Source organism: Trichoderma camerunense (genome assembly GCF_050948025.1).
Source record: "Trichoderma camerunense strain CBS 138272 chromosome Unknown V8C40scaffold_4, whole genome shotgun sequence".
Lineage (NCBI taxonomy): Eukaryota > Fungi > Ascomycota > Sordariomycetes > Hypocreales > Hypocreaceae > Trichoderma > Trichoderma camerunense.
In genome coordinates, this window is record NW_028145366.1 from 542,922 (window position 1) to 560,691 (window position 17,770).

At 52.1% G+C, this 17,770-nt stretch overlaps 4 protein-coding genes across 4 annotated transcripts; 2 read left to right on the top strand and 2 right to left on the bottom strand.

Annotated features, from left to right (window-relative positions):
- Window positions 1-1,508: 1,508 nt before the first annotated feature.
- Window positions 1,509-3,947, top strand: V8C40DRAFT_158868 (uncharacterized protein). The gene is made up of 3 exons (XM_083211421.1): window positions 1,509-1,994; window positions 2,076-3,050; window positions 3,176-3,947. The coding sequence occupies exons 1-3, from the start codon at window positions 1,600-1,602 to the stop codon at window positions 3,642-3,644; spliced, it is 1,839 nt and encodes a 612-aa protein (XP_083076093.1). The 5' UTR covers window positions 1,509-1,599; the 3' UTR covers window positions 3,645-3,947.
- Window positions 3,775-4,896, bottom strand: V8C40DRAFT_237104 (uncharacterized protein). Its single transcript, XM_083214182.1, has 2 exons — window positions 4,027-4,896; window positions 3,775-3,957 (listed from the first exon to the last, which is right to left on the bottom strand). The coding sequence occupies exon 1, from the start codon at window positions 4,394-4,396 to the stop codon at window positions 4,067-4,069; it is 330 nt and encodes a 109-aa protein (XP_083076094.1). The 5' UTR covers window positions 4,397-4,896; the 3' UTR covers window positions 3,775-3,957; window positions 4,027-4,066.
- A 5,316-nt stretch (window positions 4,897-10,212) lies between these two features.
- On the top strand, window positions 10,213-12,098 carry V8C40DRAFT_158927 (uncharacterized protein). Its single transcript, XM_083211422.1, has 2 exons — window positions 10,213-10,438; window positions 10,586-12,098. Exons 1-2 carry the CDS (start codon window positions 10,377-10,379, stop codon window positions 11,751-11,753), a joined length of 1,230 nt encoding a protein of 409 aa, XP_083076095.1. The 5' UTR covers window positions 10,213-10,376; the 3' UTR covers window positions 11,754-12,098.
- Window positions 12,099-17,002: 4,904 nt separating this feature from the next.
- V8C40DRAFT_263035 (VPS4-associated protein 1) lies at window positions 17,003-17,769 on the bottom strand (the record flags this gene model as incomplete). The annotated part of the gene is made up of 4 exons (XM_083219417.1): window positions 17,003-17,123; window positions 17,181-17,242; window positions 17,312-17,596; window positions 17,653-17,769. The coding sequence occupies 4 exons, from the start codon at window positions 17,767-17,769 to the stop codon at window positions 17,003-17,005; spliced, it is 585 nt and encodes a 194-aa protein (XP_083076096.1).
- Window position 17,770: the final 1 nt, after the last annotated feature.

Here is a 17,770-nt window from a genome sequence, read left to right on the forward strand (position 1 = left end):
CCAGCCCTGGGAGAGACAGCCCAGCCTAAGAAAGAGGCGCTCCACTCGTGGGATCAATGGCCCTACATACATGCACACCACCGTGCTTAACCCTACCGGTCCCTGCCTGCATCATCCACGCCCCCTCCTGGCCACTGGGGTGTCGTCCTCGCTCTCACTCATCTCCAGACAGCGTCAGTGCTGGCCCTACAGCCCAGCCATGGACACACCCCTCCTCCCCAGGCCAAAGGACCATAAGGCACTAAGACAGGGCTGCCCACGCGCATCCCGTCCTGCTACTTGGCTTGTACGACGGTGCTAGAGCAGCCGCACCCGAGCACCGTTGGCTCTCGAGTCTTGCTTGTACCTGTATGTACACCTGGGGAGGGGCTTGCAGTCCAACGCACCTCTCAAGTCAACCGATCCTCTGGGAACGCTCTTCGCTCGGCTTCTACTTCTGCTTCTACTACTAGCACTTCTGCATCGTCTCTTGGCCCCTGTTGCTGGTACGCTTGCAAAGTCCTCAAGGGAACGGAAGCATGGATACGCCCCTCCCCCTCCCTTCGATTACTCCGCTCTGCTCCAATAAGGCTGGTGCTTCTCGCGCTCTCAGCGGCCTTTGCTTGGTATCAAAAGGGAACATGTTAACGGCAGCTACAGCGTGAGTGGCATCAACGGCTGGTTGCCTTGTCGGTGTGCCTTTGCCTTGCCATCGGCCTCGTTGACTCAACCCCGGCACTGGGGAAAAAAACAAGATAGGGAGGCGAGAGAGGACGAGGAAAAAAGATAGGCTACTTTTGGACACAAGAAACAAACATGGCTCCTCCAACGCACGGCACCCCTCGTCCAACCACGTCCCTGGTTCTCCTCTAGCCAAACGACCACCCGCGCACTAACAGGATTGGCACTTGTTGGAGGCCATCTCAATGCTGGTCGCCTATCTATCTGCACGCCCCATGACCGTGCTCTTGTCTTCCTACTCCCACGCCCTGCTCACTGTCTTGTCTCTCTGGCTGGGCCGAGCAGAGAGCGCAGCGGAGACCAAGCTTGATATTTCTCTTTTGGTCTCCCGCCTCTCGCCCCTACATTAAAAGTCGTCCTAACCTCCCACTTGTTATAATTCGAGGGCATCCCATGTCTTTGGTCCCCTCAACTTGCCTCTAGTGGCTTCGTGTATCATTCTTCCAATCCTCGTTCTCCAATCCTATTCGCCTTTACACGTTTGCCTCTTTGTCTGTTCCTGTTTTTGTTCAGCTACCATCCCCAGACTACACCCAGGCACGCACTGCCTCGGAGCATCTTTGCGGCCCATAGAGCTGGACCTGGAAGACGCAAAAAAACTCCGAATCCATTGCCACTTACGCATTTCTTCCCTGCTTCGCCGACGCGACACGTACGACGGACCCCGTTGCCGCAGCTGAAGCAGCAGATTTGCCATTTCACTGGCGCATTGACTTCCCGTCAGCTACAATTCATTTCCATGACTCGAATGGGCGTGTAACGGCAAACACCTTTTGCTCGCATATTCCACTCCAAAGGCCCACCTCGGCCTTTGCTTTCTCTTCTCGACATCTCTTCCCGAACTTCAAAAGCCTTTAACTCCCACCTCACATCACAACAATGGCCTTTCCTCCGCAGTATAGAGAGGTCCCTGCTCCTCTCCCAAGCATCGTCGTGCCTGGAAACGGAGCCAATCGATTCAGAGACCAAGGCATTCCCTTCTCAAGAAGTCCGGCAATGGCCATTCCTGGTATCGAAACGCGGGACGACGTGCCTCCTCCTCTACCTCCGCCACGAAACCTCCCCTTTGGCGACGCACCTACACAATTTCGGGACGGTTTCAAGGACAAGAGAGACTACTCTCGCGGCTCTTCCTTCGCTAGTCGCTCGTCCTTTGCGAGTGGCTACGGCAGCATGAGTCCCTGTCATATGGATGATCGATCTGGATACAAGAGAAGGGAGGCTGGAAGCATTACTAGCGATGAGGGCTATGCGAGCTATGCTTCCACAGAGAGGTGGGAACTGATTGCCTGCGCAAACCTCGCAGAGTAACAAAAGAAGAAAGTAAAACAAAACTAACATGTTGCATATGGCAGGTCCCGCGATTCCCTCTCCAACAACGAACCCTTCTGGCTTCACCACAACCAATTTCACTACCAATCAGCAGCCGACCTTCACGGCGACAGCGCGAAGAAGATGCTGACTCCTATCCTGACGGTGGTGGACAGATCGCCCCCCCGTTCGCTTCTCAGCGGTCCCATCAGCGATCTTTCACGAGGACTGCAGAACGACCGGTTTGCTCCTAGCTTACCCAACCTACCCATCCAACTCCCCATCCACAGCCGCGCACCCTTTGAATCGCAAGTCCGAGACTCACCAACCTTTTCCGCCGTCTCCCCCAACTCAACGCCCTTCCACCGATCCCCAATTGACCACCGCTCTCCCTATGACAGCTCAGAACCAGATCGTTCACCCCGAGGCAGGTCAAGACGGAACAACAGCGATGATGCCACTTCCACCCAGGGCAGCTTTGCTGACGATATGGAGATTGACGAGACATCCTCTCTCAAGAGACTTCACATTGAAGATGCATACGCAGGCGCAGGTCAGAAGCGCCGGGCCGCCAGCCCTGCATCGGACGACCTTGGCTTACACATGATGTCTGGCCAAGGTGCATCCCGCGGCTCTCCTACCCCTCGCCTGTCATCGGGCCCTCAATCCGCGACATCAATGCTGAGCAGCGCCTCTTCGCGACCCGGCTTCTTCATGTCTTCCATCTCTATCCCGCCTTCTGCTAGCTCATATGGCCACCGCTCACCCGGTGGGGTCTCACCAGGGGCCCTCTCTCCCACATCATGCACCTCTCCATACAACACGCCCGCATCTCTCAACCCAAGCCCCAAGACGTCAGTTGCCAGCAGAGCACCTATGCATTCACGAACCGCGTCTGGCGCCAGCCCACGGAAGCTCCCTGACATGCAAAAGCCCAACAGCACCAAGTTCCAAGGATTCTACATGTGCGAGTGCTGTCCCAAGAAGCCCAAGAAGTTTGAGACAGCCGAGGAGCTGAGGTACGTAAACAATGCGCTAAGTTTTCTTTTTTTATATGCCCCACCATTTATTTTTGGGCCGGATTTCCTTTTAGAAGTTGTCTTGCTTGTTATACCATTCCAGCGCGCTGACTCAACCTCCTTAGTGCTCACGAAGCCGAAAAGCAGTATGAGTGCAGCTTCTGCGGCAACCGCTTCAAGAACAAGAATGAAGCAGAGCGACACCAGAACTCTCTTCATGTGCGCCGTCATTCATGGTCGTGCTCCGCGCTGTCGGGCTACAATCGGGCGTTTCACGAATCGACAACGCATCCCGGCGAGGCCGATGCGTGTGGTTACTGTGGGGAGGAGTTCCCTCGATCGGGACTTGGAGCGAGGGCCGGCTTACTCAACGGTGGTATCCAGGCAAGACACGCTACTGACCAGGACTGGGAGGAGCGGATCCGACACCTTCAAGAGGTGCACAAGTTCCGGGAGTGCAACTCGTCCAAGAAGTTCTACAGGGCCGACCACTTCCGCCAGCATCTCAAGCACAGTCACGCAGGCACTAGCGGCAAGTGGACAAACATGTTGGAGAATGCCTGTTTGATGGAGGAGGACCCTTCGCCGAGGTGAAGAAAAAAAAATAAAAATCTGGCTCTCGACGGCTGCATTCGAAGCACTGCAAGGATCGGCCGCGCGCAGCAGCTCTCATGACGATTTACTTAACGAATTGTTTATACATAAAAGCTCTTCTCGTTTCTTTGAGAAGACGGCATAGCCTCACCATTTTTTTCCCGTTATTATTTTGTTAAACAAAAGGAATACCCGCTCCGGAAGGCGATATAGTGGAGCTCTGCATTTGCATTTGACAGTCAAAATAAATATTTTTCGCATTGGCCGAGGCTTTTTTCTCTCTCTTCCGTTTCCTTTCTTTGATAACGAACGACTTTACGACAATCAGTTGATTCATATAATTGGGCGCTTGGGTGTCAAACCAGGGGAAAAGAAAAACTACCGAAAAAAAAAAATTGAGCTCTGAAAAACATGTTGTTGGCTCAGCATTGGGAGGGAACCAAGTGTGATTTCGCAAGTAAAATACAGCCAGGGTACATGATGATGGCTGGATACGATGTCGCCACTCTTGGGCACATGGCCTCAGCCCACCGATGGAGGTAGGGTGATTCCAAAACACGAACGCCAAAATTCGCAGGGTGTTTTTGTGTGCCCTTGGAAAGTAATATGGCGAAGATGCATTGGTGCCAACCTAACAACGGTCTGAAGGAGAGGAGGTCGAGCCGAAGATGCCATTGGACATTTGCAAAACAGGTCAGGCTGACAAAACCACGACACGCAGCTGGGCTTGCAGAGAATCCCAGGTAGAGCATCCTCCCCCCCCGGCTGATTCCACGACGAGTAAGACGTGCGCATGCTTCTGTTGCGCCTGTGCCGCCGAATTCGGCGAAGAGAGGCAGCTCCCCATGTCAGCCGCTAAGACGGGCCTCACACAGGATTCAGGATCTCTTTTTTCCCCGTCTCTTCATCGCAGGGCTGCCTCTTGCTTTGCTGCTACGATTACGGAGCACTACTACTGTCCAATTGCAGGCTAGCTGAATCTTCGGAAGAGCTCCCAGGCAACCCGCGTTTACCAGGGCTCGGGGCGGACGTTGATTCTCCCCTCTGCCGAAAGTCTAGATGAGCCCGGGTTCGCGTCTCAATTGCCGTTTTTCGCTGTGGGACTCGACATGCCCTATGTACCGGCCCTGGAGCGAATTGCAACTACAAAAGGCGAACTCACCTGTTGCGAGAGAAGGAATGTTGACGCAATCGACGTTGGCCGGCGCCTGGGAACAAATGGAAAAAGGAAATCCGTAGACGCGCAGATTTCCGCAGAGCTGCAGAGGAACTAAGCAAAAGCCAGCCCATGGCCGTGGGAGCCCGTCGCAAACCACTCCCGAGCGAAATTTCACACTAGGTTGGGCTGTACGCAAGTGGCTGACGATGAACGGGCTCTGGTTGGGCTGAGGCATGAGACCCCGGTCCCAGATACATGGCACGGGCTGGCCCCAAGCCCTACCCTCCTCGGCCTAGGTGGAGGGGGACAGCAGATGCTCAGCCAGCCGTCGTGTGACGGAGCCCAGCGAACGAGACATGGGATGCCCATTGGCAAAGATCAGACCGGAACAGCTGACATACAGATTGCCCTCTGGGACGGGCTGCTGCTAGGCATGGGAAGCCGCCTGAAAGTGGTGCCACACATGTGCGAGCGAAGGGAACAGCCAAAAAAGACGTTTCATTCCTTGCCTTGCTTCGCCGTGTATGGGTTTCTTTTTTCTTCTTTTTGCTACAGTACAGCCTTGATGCCATGGGCGTGTATGACAAAGGATGACGAGGTTTCATCAATAGCTTTTACGGACCTTTTCGGCCCCAGACGATCCGGCTGCGAATTGGAGGGAGGGGGGAAGGCACCGGGGTTTGGAGGAAGGATCCGGCCGGCGAAAGAGGGAAGACGAGAGAACGCAGACAAATGCCGAAAAGGGGTGGAGGCTAAATGAAGTAGAAAAAGTGATTTAAAGAAACCAAAAAAAGTCTTGAAAATGGGTTTCAAGGCACGATTTATCAAAATTTTAGATACGCAGAAAAAAATGGCAATATGATTCATTCATCAACAAGGCTCTCTCTCCATCTCCTCCCCCCCCTCCCGCATGTGTTTGTCATGTTAAACCCGACAGGATTCAACGCACGAAAAAAAAAAAGCACGCGCGCATAAGCTGGGTTCCAGATTTTTATGCATACTTGGACCAAAACTGACATGGCCGAGTCACACATACTTGTGCTGTACTACCGAGTGTCTTACTCTGGCCTGCTGCGAGGCGCGGCGACGGTGAGTAGGACGTTATTTGTTCGCATGTATGGAGTACAAAGACGAAATGGCTGCTGCGTTACAGTATATACAAACAAACTTACGAGTACTCCGTACTGTATGTATGTATTACTGTAGCTACGGTACCAGGTTAGGTCTGTAGGATTCAAATGCACCAATGCAATCTTGGGGTGGATCCCAAGGGCAGGTTTGCCGATGCTTGCTTGGCTTGGGCTTGGCTTGAGCTTTTTGGTGTGTCTGTCTCTCTTGTCTTGTGTCTGCGTCTCTCCTCGTACGGCAACGGCATCTTGAGCTTTTTTTTGCTGAGGTAACGGGATGACGAGATGACGGGGAGAAAGACGCTACTTACGTTTCTGTGCTGGCGCGGGAAGCAGCTGCGGGAATATTTGAGTTGATTGATGGGCTTACTGTGGTCGTGCTTTTTGTTACTGGAATAGCTAGCCATGTGTGTTTCTTTTTTTGTTTTCTGCTTTTCTTGGATCTTCGTCCTCACCCCCCTGCGATCTTATTATTGGGGTTTTGGGTGCTGAGTAGAGGGAGTGGGATTGTGTGATGACAAAAAGATGAATAAATAACATGACGAGATGGAGATGGATATGGTAAGCAAAGAGAAGAAAGACACAGAGGAGAAATGCAAATACAATACGATACTGTAAGAAGAGGCAGGGCACGGGCCAGGGAAGAACCCATGTAGAGATAGAGCAGAGGCAGCTTAGAATGGCAATTCCGGGAGGGGGAGCTGCCCTTCAAGGAGATTTCGCAGTGCGAGGGATCGGAAGCCGGGATCTCTCATGTCTCCGGGCATGCTATTTTGTCTTCATTGCCTGTTTGGTATTTGGGTTGGTCTGTGTATGTACGAGTAGAGGAGAGTGGCCTTGCTACTATTGACTCATTTACAGCATATCGTGCCCTGGACGGCGCATGTGCATTTTCGCTTACAACTACATGGGGGACAAGTTGGGGGCTATTGAATTCCCGAGGGGCCTTGGATCTATCTTGGGTATTGAATTTGCTCCGTGTTTCGCACGGGGGTTTGTCTCTGCTTTGCGTTTCCTGCCAGCGTCAAAGATTTCAAGGGTTGTAATACCGGCAGGATGTTTCCCACGTCGACCGAGCCGGGATCAGCCCTTTCAGCGATGCTTGAATTGCTGACCTGCACTGCACCTTACATGTACATGTTACTTTCCAGCAGTCCCATGCAGATGATGATGGCCGAAAAGAGAAGTCCGTATAAGGAAAATAGTGGCGCTGAAGCGAGGGAAGAAAGAAGGGCCATGTCGCATGTACCAGGCCTGGTGCAGTTGATTGGCTTGAGGGACAGGGTACAGGGTACAAGGGACTAACGGAGCTGACAACTGGAGAGCTTTTTCTTTTTTTGCTTGCTTGTCCTGGGCGCCCGGGATTCGAGGACGGCATTGAATGGAAGGTTCAATGACTGTGAGGCTTTGGTGGCGCCAAGGGGGGTGTTTTGGAGTTTGGGTTTCTTCGTTTGGAGTAATTCTGGAGTTACTTGTAAGACTATTACTCCGATAGTCTTTGTGGCTGAGGAGAAATAGGAAAGTGCACAAGTACCAAGTCTGGGATAGAAATTACTATGTGGTAAGAGGTAAGAAAAGAGAGCCGTTGAAACTAAAAGGATAGCTTTCTTGGCTCTCGAACTAGCAAAGGCTGTCAGCAGCAATCTTTACTCGTAACGGCCCAGTGTAGCCCAGTAATAGCCCAGCCCGAAGATCCTTTTTCTGGGGCCTATTTTCTTAGAATTCGAATTGATTATTTTTGGGGGGAGGGGAAAGGACAAGGAAGAACATGACAGGCCGAGGCTTGGTATTTTTTTTTTTCGGAGTCTATTGCTGGTTTCCACAAGTAAAGTCTCTTTGTCATGTTAGCGCTAGTTTCTCCTTGTTATTGTGTCAGTTGGAGCTGGAGCGCGGAAATTAATGTTATATGCTTACTTTGTACGTTATATTTTCCCAATCAATGCGTTTGACTTTTTGTCCTGCCAAGAAGAGAATGTCACAGGGTCGGTCGGATGGATTGCCTATTGCGTACACCAGTTCGCAGAGCTGAGGAGGAGTTAATACACCCGCTCCGTTTTGAATAGTATTCGCAAACCCCCCTCCCCTCCTTAGAATGGACTATGCCTCTGTTGGATATGGTGAGAATGAGGCTTATGGGTGAATGTCATGGCGATGATGGTGCCAAGGGACTGGAGTTTGTGTATGTATTTGGAATGGTTTACGAGACGAGTCGGGCGAACTACGATTACACGTACGTATGGAGCTCTCCGTGTTGGGGACTAGATTATGCGGAGCTTTCCGTATTGGCGGCGCCGATACGGCGGACGGTGAGTGGGAAGAGAGAGACAATAGTCTCGTGTAATCAACGGGGCCCCTGATTCCAATATTATGAGCTATTGTGCCTCGGACAAGTAGGAGCGGCTAATCTAATATCGCCGATGGGTACGGAGATGGTTCGGAGATAAGTCACGATCACTGCCAGATGAAGATACGAGTGCATATTAAAAGGCCAAAGTCTTTCGTGTTGTGTTTAGCTTCTTTTTCGTGTTTTGTTTTTCGCTTTTGCCTTTTTCAAGTTCTTCTTACGCCAAGTTTAATCGACTAATACCTTTCCGAGGTGACTACAAAGGACAACGAGGAGACGATCATATGGCATCAACGCCCTCTGGAGCATCCGAATTGAAACAAGGAAAAATACCTCGCTAAGAGCTCTGCTGTAAGGAGGGCGTGGGATAAGCAGAAAGGTGACAAAGAGAAACCAAAGGATTTTAAACACCGGCATATCAGCACCGGTATATCAACTCTGTACGGGTATTCGAACCGAGAAGGCTACATTACCGGTTTAGGAATTTGTAGGGCTTGGGTTAAGCCTATTCCCCTTGTTGCATCTTGTGCGTCTTCACACCCCCCCTTGCTTCTGTTTCTTGGTGTTGCCGGTGTTCATCTGCTTGTGCCGGTAAGCTTCTGGGTAGGTGCATGTGTGTAACGAACGAGCCTGTGCTCATGTAGTCTGAGGACAAGGCGCTTACATACTCATCGAGTTACATTGAGGATGGAGTTGTGGGTGTTGCGGTGTTGCGGTGTTTGCGGTGTTTGCTAAATATAGAGAGGCCTTGATATTGCTGTCATACCGCATTAGATACGAGTATCGTCTACCTGACTTACATGGAGAGATGTACATACACGTATCCTTCACGGACGAATTCGCCCGACCTCTCCCCATGCTCGTAGATCTTATCAAATGACAATGACAAGCGAGCACGAGGGCGTGGTTCAAGTGGGATGAACCAAATATTACAGCGATGAAAGATTCCACACTGATGCTGGTCTATCGGGCGATGGGGGAGGGGCGTGATGAGCTTTAGTGGCTCAACCCCCTGTATAGCAGCTATTGATTTCCATCTTGTTGTTTATTTGCCATCAATCACAGATGCTTGTGCTTGTACTTGTACTTAATTGTCCTTGTCATCGTGCCATCATCTCAAGCTGCATGCAAAGGGATGACGAGGCGAGTCGCTTCAAGAGCCGGATTGTGCTAGTGAGAGGGTGTGTGATACTGTACATGTACCTATGTAAGATTCTACCTATACCTTAGTACTTGTACCAAGGTAAATCGCACAAGGAGCCGGTGAAATAGCCGAAGGATAGCTGCAGTTGGAATGGGAGGGGGCGAGAGCGTGCCGAGGCCGCACTGGGCATAGCGCTGTAGCACCTGTGCGATGCTGCTGCTACAGGGCAGTTGGAGGGGAGCTGCAGTGGCCTTAGGGCTCCAAACTGTCCAGCGGGATACAGTATGGGGGATACGGTACCTGTACATGGCATCCAATAGTCTACCTAGGTAGTTGGGTGGCGGAAACGAGGCTGAGCCAGTAGCCCTGCTGTAAGGCTGAAGAGAACAATAGTTGGTAGAGGAGGGGAATATGTGGCGGTGCAGCTTTCCATGTGTGGCGGTGCAAACTAAAGGCGAAAATCAAGGCTGCAGTTGGTCTTGAGGTGTGTACAAACCAAACACGCAAATCCGATTCGACAACCTGGACACAATTCTCAAACTGTTTTGAGTCTCATAGACTGAAGCTTGTTTGTTTCGTCCTTGTGGCATTTTCTTGCACTTTCGGTCCTGAACGGCTAAAGTCCCCATCGCAGGCAGCGTCTGGAGCAGGCAGAATTTTCCCCTCTTCCACCACCATCAGGAGTCAGACAGAAATACATACAGGATAGACACCTCGAATTCGATTCAAAACAAAGAACGAATCTCATTTCATCTCACATCATTCATCACATACAATCTATTCAAGCACCTCAAATCACCCGCAAATATCAGGCCGCAAACAGCCGGTCAAACCTCCGTCCATCGTGGCCTCGTCATCAGATAAACCGGCCCCGCTGCCGGCCGACGTGCCCCCTGTCGAGGGCCAGAGGGAGCAGCTTGGCCACCAGCTCGAGCTGGAGGAGCACAAGGCGCTGGAGATGAGCGTCGTCGAGATGGCCTTGAGCACAGTTGAGGGAGTGCCCAATCTCTACGTCGGAGGGTGAGTGACTGATCTTGAACCCATGCATGAGATGAGATGATGATTCATATATATGAGTGTATATATTTTATATATATATATATATACACACTACTCATATGTTTATATATATCCTTACACCACGGCCATCACAGCTAACAAACAAAGACTATGGGCCCTTCGCCGCTCCCAGTCCCTCCTGGACCGCAAAATCACACACGTCCTCTCCCTCGTCTCCTTCAACCCCGGCAATCTCAAAAACTTCAAGGACGAGCCCTTCTCCGAGTACGGCAAGCCCTTTAAGCACCTCCTCATTGACATTGACGACGTTGAGGACGAGGATCTCCTCATCGAGCTGCCCAAGGCCGTCAAGTTCATCGACGAGGGCCTCCGTAGCGAGAGAAGCCGGCACCAAAAGTCTATCAGTAGCAGCAGCGATGTCGCCGCAGCAGAGAAGGCGGTTGAACGCATTAGCCTAGACTCCAAGGAATCAAGTTCATCAGTATCAGATTCAGCACCAGCTTCACAAACAGACCAGCCTCCTCCGCAGAGCCATCCCCGACGAGGAGCCGTCTTCGTCCATTGCGCAGCCGGAAAGTCCCGCTCCATCTCCGCCCTCATTGCCTACCTTCTCTGGCGCTACCCAGATCGCTTCACCGGTCCCGCCGGCGCGCAGCTGGCTTCGACTCTTGAAGGCCCTGAAGCCGATGAGTCCGTCGCCGAGCCCGTCCGTGCGGCGCTCGCCCTCATCAAGCAGACGAGACCCCTTGCGGAGCCCAACCCGGGCTTCATGGAACAGCTCGACCTCTGGTGGCAGATGGGCTGTCCCGCCGACGGCGACATAGAGACCCAGCCCATCTACCAGCGTTGGCTGTACCAGCGCGCCGCCAGAGAGAGCATCGCCGTAGGACAGGCCCCATCACAGCTCTGGTTCGAAGACGAGCAGACTGAAAAGCCGTCAGACTCGTCGTCTTCGGCCCCCACGCCGGACAGGAAGCTCCGCTGCAAAAAGTGCCGCCGCATCCTCGCTACGGCCCCCTTCATCGTGCCGCACAAGCCCCGCGACGATTCTTCATCGCCCTGCCAGCACTTCTTCATCGAGCCCCTCAGCTGGATGCGCGCCGAGCTGGAAAAGGGCGAGCTGAGCGGCCGGCTGTCGTGCCCGAACACAAAATGCGGCGCCGGCGTGGGGCGGTACGACTGGAAGGGCTTCCCGTGCTCGTGCGGCTCGCGCGAGGACCCGGCCTTTTCGCTGCAGAAGGCGAGGGTCGACGAGGAGCTGTCCAGGGCCCCTCTGCGGATGCCTCCTGGCCGAGGCGGCAACGGGAATTTGTGAGTTACCTACTTAGACAGGACACGGCAGGGCAACCGGGGATCATCGTCAGGGGGGCGGGTTTGTCCGGACTCCGGAGTGCTTGAGCACTATCATCACCATTTTGTTTGCTCTGTCAGCGGCTTAAGCATACTCCTTAAACTCCGGTCTATCCAGCCATCGCCAGATATTCCCTTGTATCATACCATACTAGCACTATGGATTCTATATCTTCTTCCCGTAGCATAAGCCGCCGCGCCCCCCCCCTTTAGGCTCCGTAGAATAAACAATCAATAGCGTTGCCCTGTCGTCTACCTCGCCTACTTCGCCTACAATATATCTCAATTTTTACTTTTCTATCAGACCATATTCCTAACCGGGTACTTGGATAAAGAAAGGAAAGCCCGTGAGAAGGATTCATAGCACTTGTACGCATTGGGTCGCCAAGACGGCACAGTTCTAGACCATTACTTAACAAGGGGCTCCATTCATCACCAGATGGCATGATGTGATTACTCGTACAACACTATTATACTTTTTCGTTCGATGATGACCAAAGCTGAAAAAGGGTCAGAAAAAAACGAAAAAACAAATCATGTCAGTAATTCTCCGGCATTTGACACAGATTAGAAGCTGACAAGCCATGGCGTTTCCGCCGTCAGAAATTGGACCTTCCTCCGCTCTCGCCCACATCGCCGTTATAAGTCAAAAGCCGGCAGACGCTGCCAAGAAGACCCGCCCTATCCCCTTTCAGTAAAAAAATAGCGAGGCTATCATGATGGCTCATACAAAGTCCCTTGTTTTGTCCGCCCATGCAAAACTGCACGGAACTGGACCCCTCCCCTCACCCCCAACTCGCGCGAGCCTTATGAGGCCAGCCAGCAGCAGCAAGGCTAGAAAGAGCTTCCTTCCCCCGGCAATGCGGGTGTGATATTCCGTCGGCGACTTTGGGTTGCGTGTCGTCTGCATCTTCGCCCTACGAAAGTAGCACGATGTTAGGATTGTCAAGGGATGTGGGCATACGAACCCGGCCCGTCAGCGGTCCGATCGGGGCCGACATCCGGGGCCAAAAAAGACCGTTTTATTCCTGATGGGCTGCTCAGCCCCCCCATCCCTCCGGAGCTTGAAACAAAGAAAAACAAGATGCAAAGGGCCACCGGTGGGATAGCGTACTGAGCCACGGGTCTTTTGTGCGTGTAAACAGCCCAGAGGAGCTTGATGCCGTGCTTACTGGTGTTGAAAGTGCCGTCTTTACTTCTTTCGGCCGCAGTCGGCCGCCACATCAGACCTAAAAGGCTCGGCTTTGGAGCTATCCGGCTCTCGCTCAATCGCAATAGTCCAAGTCCACCAATCGGCCTATGTGCTGCCAAGAATTGATCTTTCTATACCCAGGAAGCTGGTCACTTGGCATGAGACAATGATGAGAAAACAAGAAAACGAGGCTGTCCGAGTTCGACCGCCATGCCTTGGCATTTGTAACGAAATACAAGAGGCAAAACAAAGAACCAACACCAAGTATCCATAATAGTCTGTTAGCGTAGCGTCCAATAGTTTGCTTCTCTGTACGCCGAAGCTCAATAACCTGGATAGTCGAAGCTTGGTTTTTTGCTTTGACCCCCACTTCTGGTAACTGGGTCCTCATTTGTGGTGCTTATCAGTCCCCTAGGCTTTCGATTTCCTATCGTTGTCATCCATATACACATGTTGTCTTCGTTGGTCTGGAACGGGAGTTGCAAAAACATCATATGACTTCGCTCCAGGCAACAGAATAAAAAGGGCCTGATTCGTGATTGGGTGTGAAGCTAAGACAAGCAGCGAGCGCCAGAGCCACGCTTGTTTGATAATCCTGCCGGAAGTACCATGTCCCGGGCGAGTCTGGTTCCTGGAGCCGTGAGATTATCATCGCAACTCTCTCATCTCTGGTCTCGCTTCTCTCATCCTTCATCATTGCCAAGGTCCACGATGTAGTCCCGAAAAAAAGTGCCGTCGAGTCCTACCGAGTAGGGCTTGCCCGATTTCCCGAAAACAAAACACACCCCTCTGTTGACAACAGTAACAGTGACGATATTACTCTTCAAGTCCGCTGGACTTTTCGAGGCACCCTTGAGCTAGTCTTGGAACCCTTGTCTCTTTTCTAGAAACTTTCCCTTTTGCCTGCTTATTCTCTCATGGTCGCTTAGTTGAACCTGGCCTAAGAGCAAGCCTCCTCGCCCAAGCGTATTACCTAACCCCCCCGAGTCCTTTTCTTTGCCTTGGAGGCGTCTTACAAAGCCACCAGGATCCGATGAAACCACGCAGTTGGGATCGTCGGTGACCCCGGAGGCGCAAAGGGGGTGTGTGCGTGTGTCCCATTCGCCATGCAGTGCGGGCAATTAGGGCCTGTTTCCCTTCTCCCCCATGAAATCTCGATCTTCTGGGCGACCTGCATTGCATTCCTGGGCGATGGTCCTCCCGAAAGGATAAACCTAGAGGCACACAGTAGCTGTTTCAGCAACTATTTGCGATCGATCCTGAGGTGCTTTGTCGCATGACCCGCTGGCGTAAGCAACTTGAATTTCAAATTCCAAACGGGGGCATAGGTAGACAAGTCAACTCCAACTGAGTCCCAGGGGGGTAGTTTTGGGGCCAACGCGAGTGATCTGTCTGATCCCAAAGAGGTAAAAGCCAGAGACAACCAGAGGAGATCCCTTTCCAAAGGTTCAAGCCCGTCTTGTTTCAATCTTTGCTTGCATGAAGCTAGTAGCCCACCGCAACCCAGGACCATATCTTCGTCTCCATGTCTAAGATGGAGAATTAGCCGACCGATGAATGTACCGGCCAAGGGGAGTCTCCTTTCAGGGTCCTTTCAATAATGCACCGAATCGTCTGCCATCGATGACAGCTCGGACCGTGTGACGGGGACAACATGCTGCACCTCTACAAGGCCACGTCTTCACGCCCGTCCATCAGAACGGTATTCAACGCCTCCCCCCGACATAGAGAGGCTGGTAATGGGTCATGCACGGGCCCTCGCAGGGCGTGAATCTCTGCAGGCCCTTCCCCCCCAGGGCCATCTCCTCTGGATGCTTGAACCGCGTAACATATCCGTAGAGCACGACCCGCGGGTCAGCTAATCTGTCCACCACATTCTTACCAATCAAGTGGGTAAATTAGCAACCGCGCATGGCCCTGGATTTGAGTTTCTGTGCTCACTGCCGTTGACTGACTGACATGATCTGGTCGGCGGTAATGATGAGAGCCTTGTCAGGAGCCTGAAATCTGAGTCTTCTCAGGGATATCGTACCTGTAGAGCAGTAGACGAAGAGTTCAAGGGCGAGGGTGGAAAACGACAAAGTCTCTTGGTAATAAAGGCGAGCTCCGAGATAGAAGACGGATACTTAGACATTGGTGATTGGCTGGTGAGGCGCTACAGCGACCAATTTGCAAATGGGCAAAAGTTGCGACGGCATGCGCCAAGTCCCGCCGCCAGATTGGCAGCCAATGGTTGAAACAGCCGCCGGAGTGCGGGACAATGGAATGGCAGATCCCAAAACTCCCCAGATTACAGCATACCAGGAGTACGGAGTACCGAGTTTAGTGGTATCGTACTGTACTGCTACTGCTCCAACTAGCACCAGTGTATGCAGAGTCAGCCGGAAAGGGCATCGTCGACGTCTCCATGTCAGCACGCCAAGCAGGGTTGCACAATGAGCATTGCTACCTGTCGACGGCAACGGGGGGTTTCAATTTCAGTTTGGCCTGGCTGGCGGGGAGGGGTGTATGAATCTGATTGCGAGATGTGCTGACTGAGCTGGTGCATGTGCAGACAGACAGACAGACAGGCATGGAGCTGGGACCGGGCTCGCTCACAGACAGACAGCTTTGGAAGGATGCTAACAGCACTCCTCCGAAGTTCTCTCCGTCCGCCGGCTGGACTGTAACCCGTAGCATATTCGTACATCCATAAGCGAGAGCGACGGCAATGCGCATGGGCCAAGTTTCTTGGGACGCACCTGCGGTAGTCGTACCTGTAAGTCCTTTGCAGCCACTCCATCATCGTGCCCGGGCCTCACTGGCCTGGTACGAGTATTGACTGCCCTCTGAGCCTTGCGCTTTGAAATTGACAGGTCGTAAAGCCCCTCTGGTGGGAATCGGGGACCAAGAGGCTTTAGAGTTTGTCTTGTGGTCGCCGATGGCCATAATTGGAGCTCCTGCAACTCATCATCTTTCGACGCCCGCAGCCTCGCCTCGGAGCCTTTTCCGTGGAACGCCGGTCGTCCTCGTTCTTGGACCGCTCTGCTCTGGGGATCAACAATCTATGATGCAGAAAAAAAGAGAACAGCAAATCAGTGGATTAGAGGGCACACCACACCCCCCTCCAGCTTCCTTTTCCCTTTTCTGCGGAATTTCATCCTGTGGAGGGCGTGTAATTTCAGCCCTGGCTGGAACCACAGTGGCAGAAAGATGCAGCTGGGAAAGCTGTAGGGACACCGCAAGTGTAAGCACTAGTAAAGCTGCCACCATCATGTTGCTTTAGGCTCCCCATCTGTCACGAACTGCAGCTATGCGCTGTATTGCACAAGTAGTGCTACTCCGTAATACAAGTAAGCTTTCAGACGGATCGATCACCAGCTTCCGTAGTTAGCAAGACTCCCGATTTGGTAGTCGATGTCAGCGAGGCAACTGAGAACTCCGTTTCGGGACCGAACCAAACACTCGTCACCATGCTCTCCAGGTTTTTGTTATTACTGAAAAAGAAACTTTTCCATCAGCAGACTTGATGATTGGTTACTTCGTATTAATTGCGTTTAAATCTCTATTCTTGGCCCTGTTGGAGTTGGAAATGAGATGCTGACGGGAACGGCTCACCATGGCCTGTTTGCACGCCCTTTTCGTGGCGCAGGACTGCCGTTAGAGCGGACAATGGAGCTATGTTTCAGCCATGCTGAACATCTGACTTGATGAGGATGAATATTTGCAACTGGGAGTGAAAATGACATGATCTACTCAGAGCGACGAAGAGAAGATGTCAAGTAATAGGAATTTGCGGACAAATGCGCCAATCGTTAGCAAATTAGGGCACTGAGGCGTCGGAGATACCGAGCGTGGCCTTTGTCAATGTCGCAACTCCCTTTGCTGTGTCCGCTCAGTGTGGGAAAGGCGAATGGCACTCGGCAAGATGTTATCACGGAGTTTTGAAGATAATTTGCCATGACAGGTTGGGCCATGGGGGCGGCAGGGAAGAAGATGACGATGAGAGATGATCCCGCTCGACCCGCGTGATGAGCTGTGAGTTACTTCCTCGGTGGCTCAGTTGGCACAGATGGGAAATAATTGGGCTGAGAAGCTCTCTCGCGGTCCCTTTTGGCGGCTTCGGCTTGGCGTTTACGCTGTAGACGCTGTTGATAGAAGGAACTGTTTAAGGTATGAGTTATGATGGCAAGCAAAGTGAGCTTCCGTACAAGCACTCACATCTTGAGTTCAAAGACACGAGGCTCGTCGTCCTCTTTAGGAGTCTCTGTACCACTCTTGTCCTGATATCTTGTCAACACTTGTTTGTCTGTTAAAGAGCCATTTAAAGCTCTCATCCAGACACAACTTACTGCTTCGGTTTCATCCTTGGTCTCCTTTTTCTCTATGTCCTTGTCCTTGTCCTTTTCTTTGTCTTTGTCCTTGCTATCATCCTTGTCTTTGTCCTTTTCCTTCTCTTTCTCTTTTTCCTTCTCCTTCTCCTTCTTCTTGCGTTGCTTCTCTTGGTACTCCTTCATCAACTTGTCCTTCTCCTCGGCCAAGTCCTTCTCACGCTTGGCCTTGATGGCCTCTTCATCAATCTTGGGAGTGCAAAAGTACCGATCCTTTAGGTGGAGAGGGCAGATGTAGAAGAAGTCCTAGGCCAGCCGCGTTAAGCCATGTGCCAGCCTGGGGATCTAGACTGAGGAGGTACCTTTTTATCCGGCGTGATGAGCACCGATGAGCTGGGCTTGTAGCAGATATCACAGGCTTTGGCGGCCGATTCGGCAACCTTTCGGTGTGTGTACAGGTTGGGGAAAGGCGCTGCCATT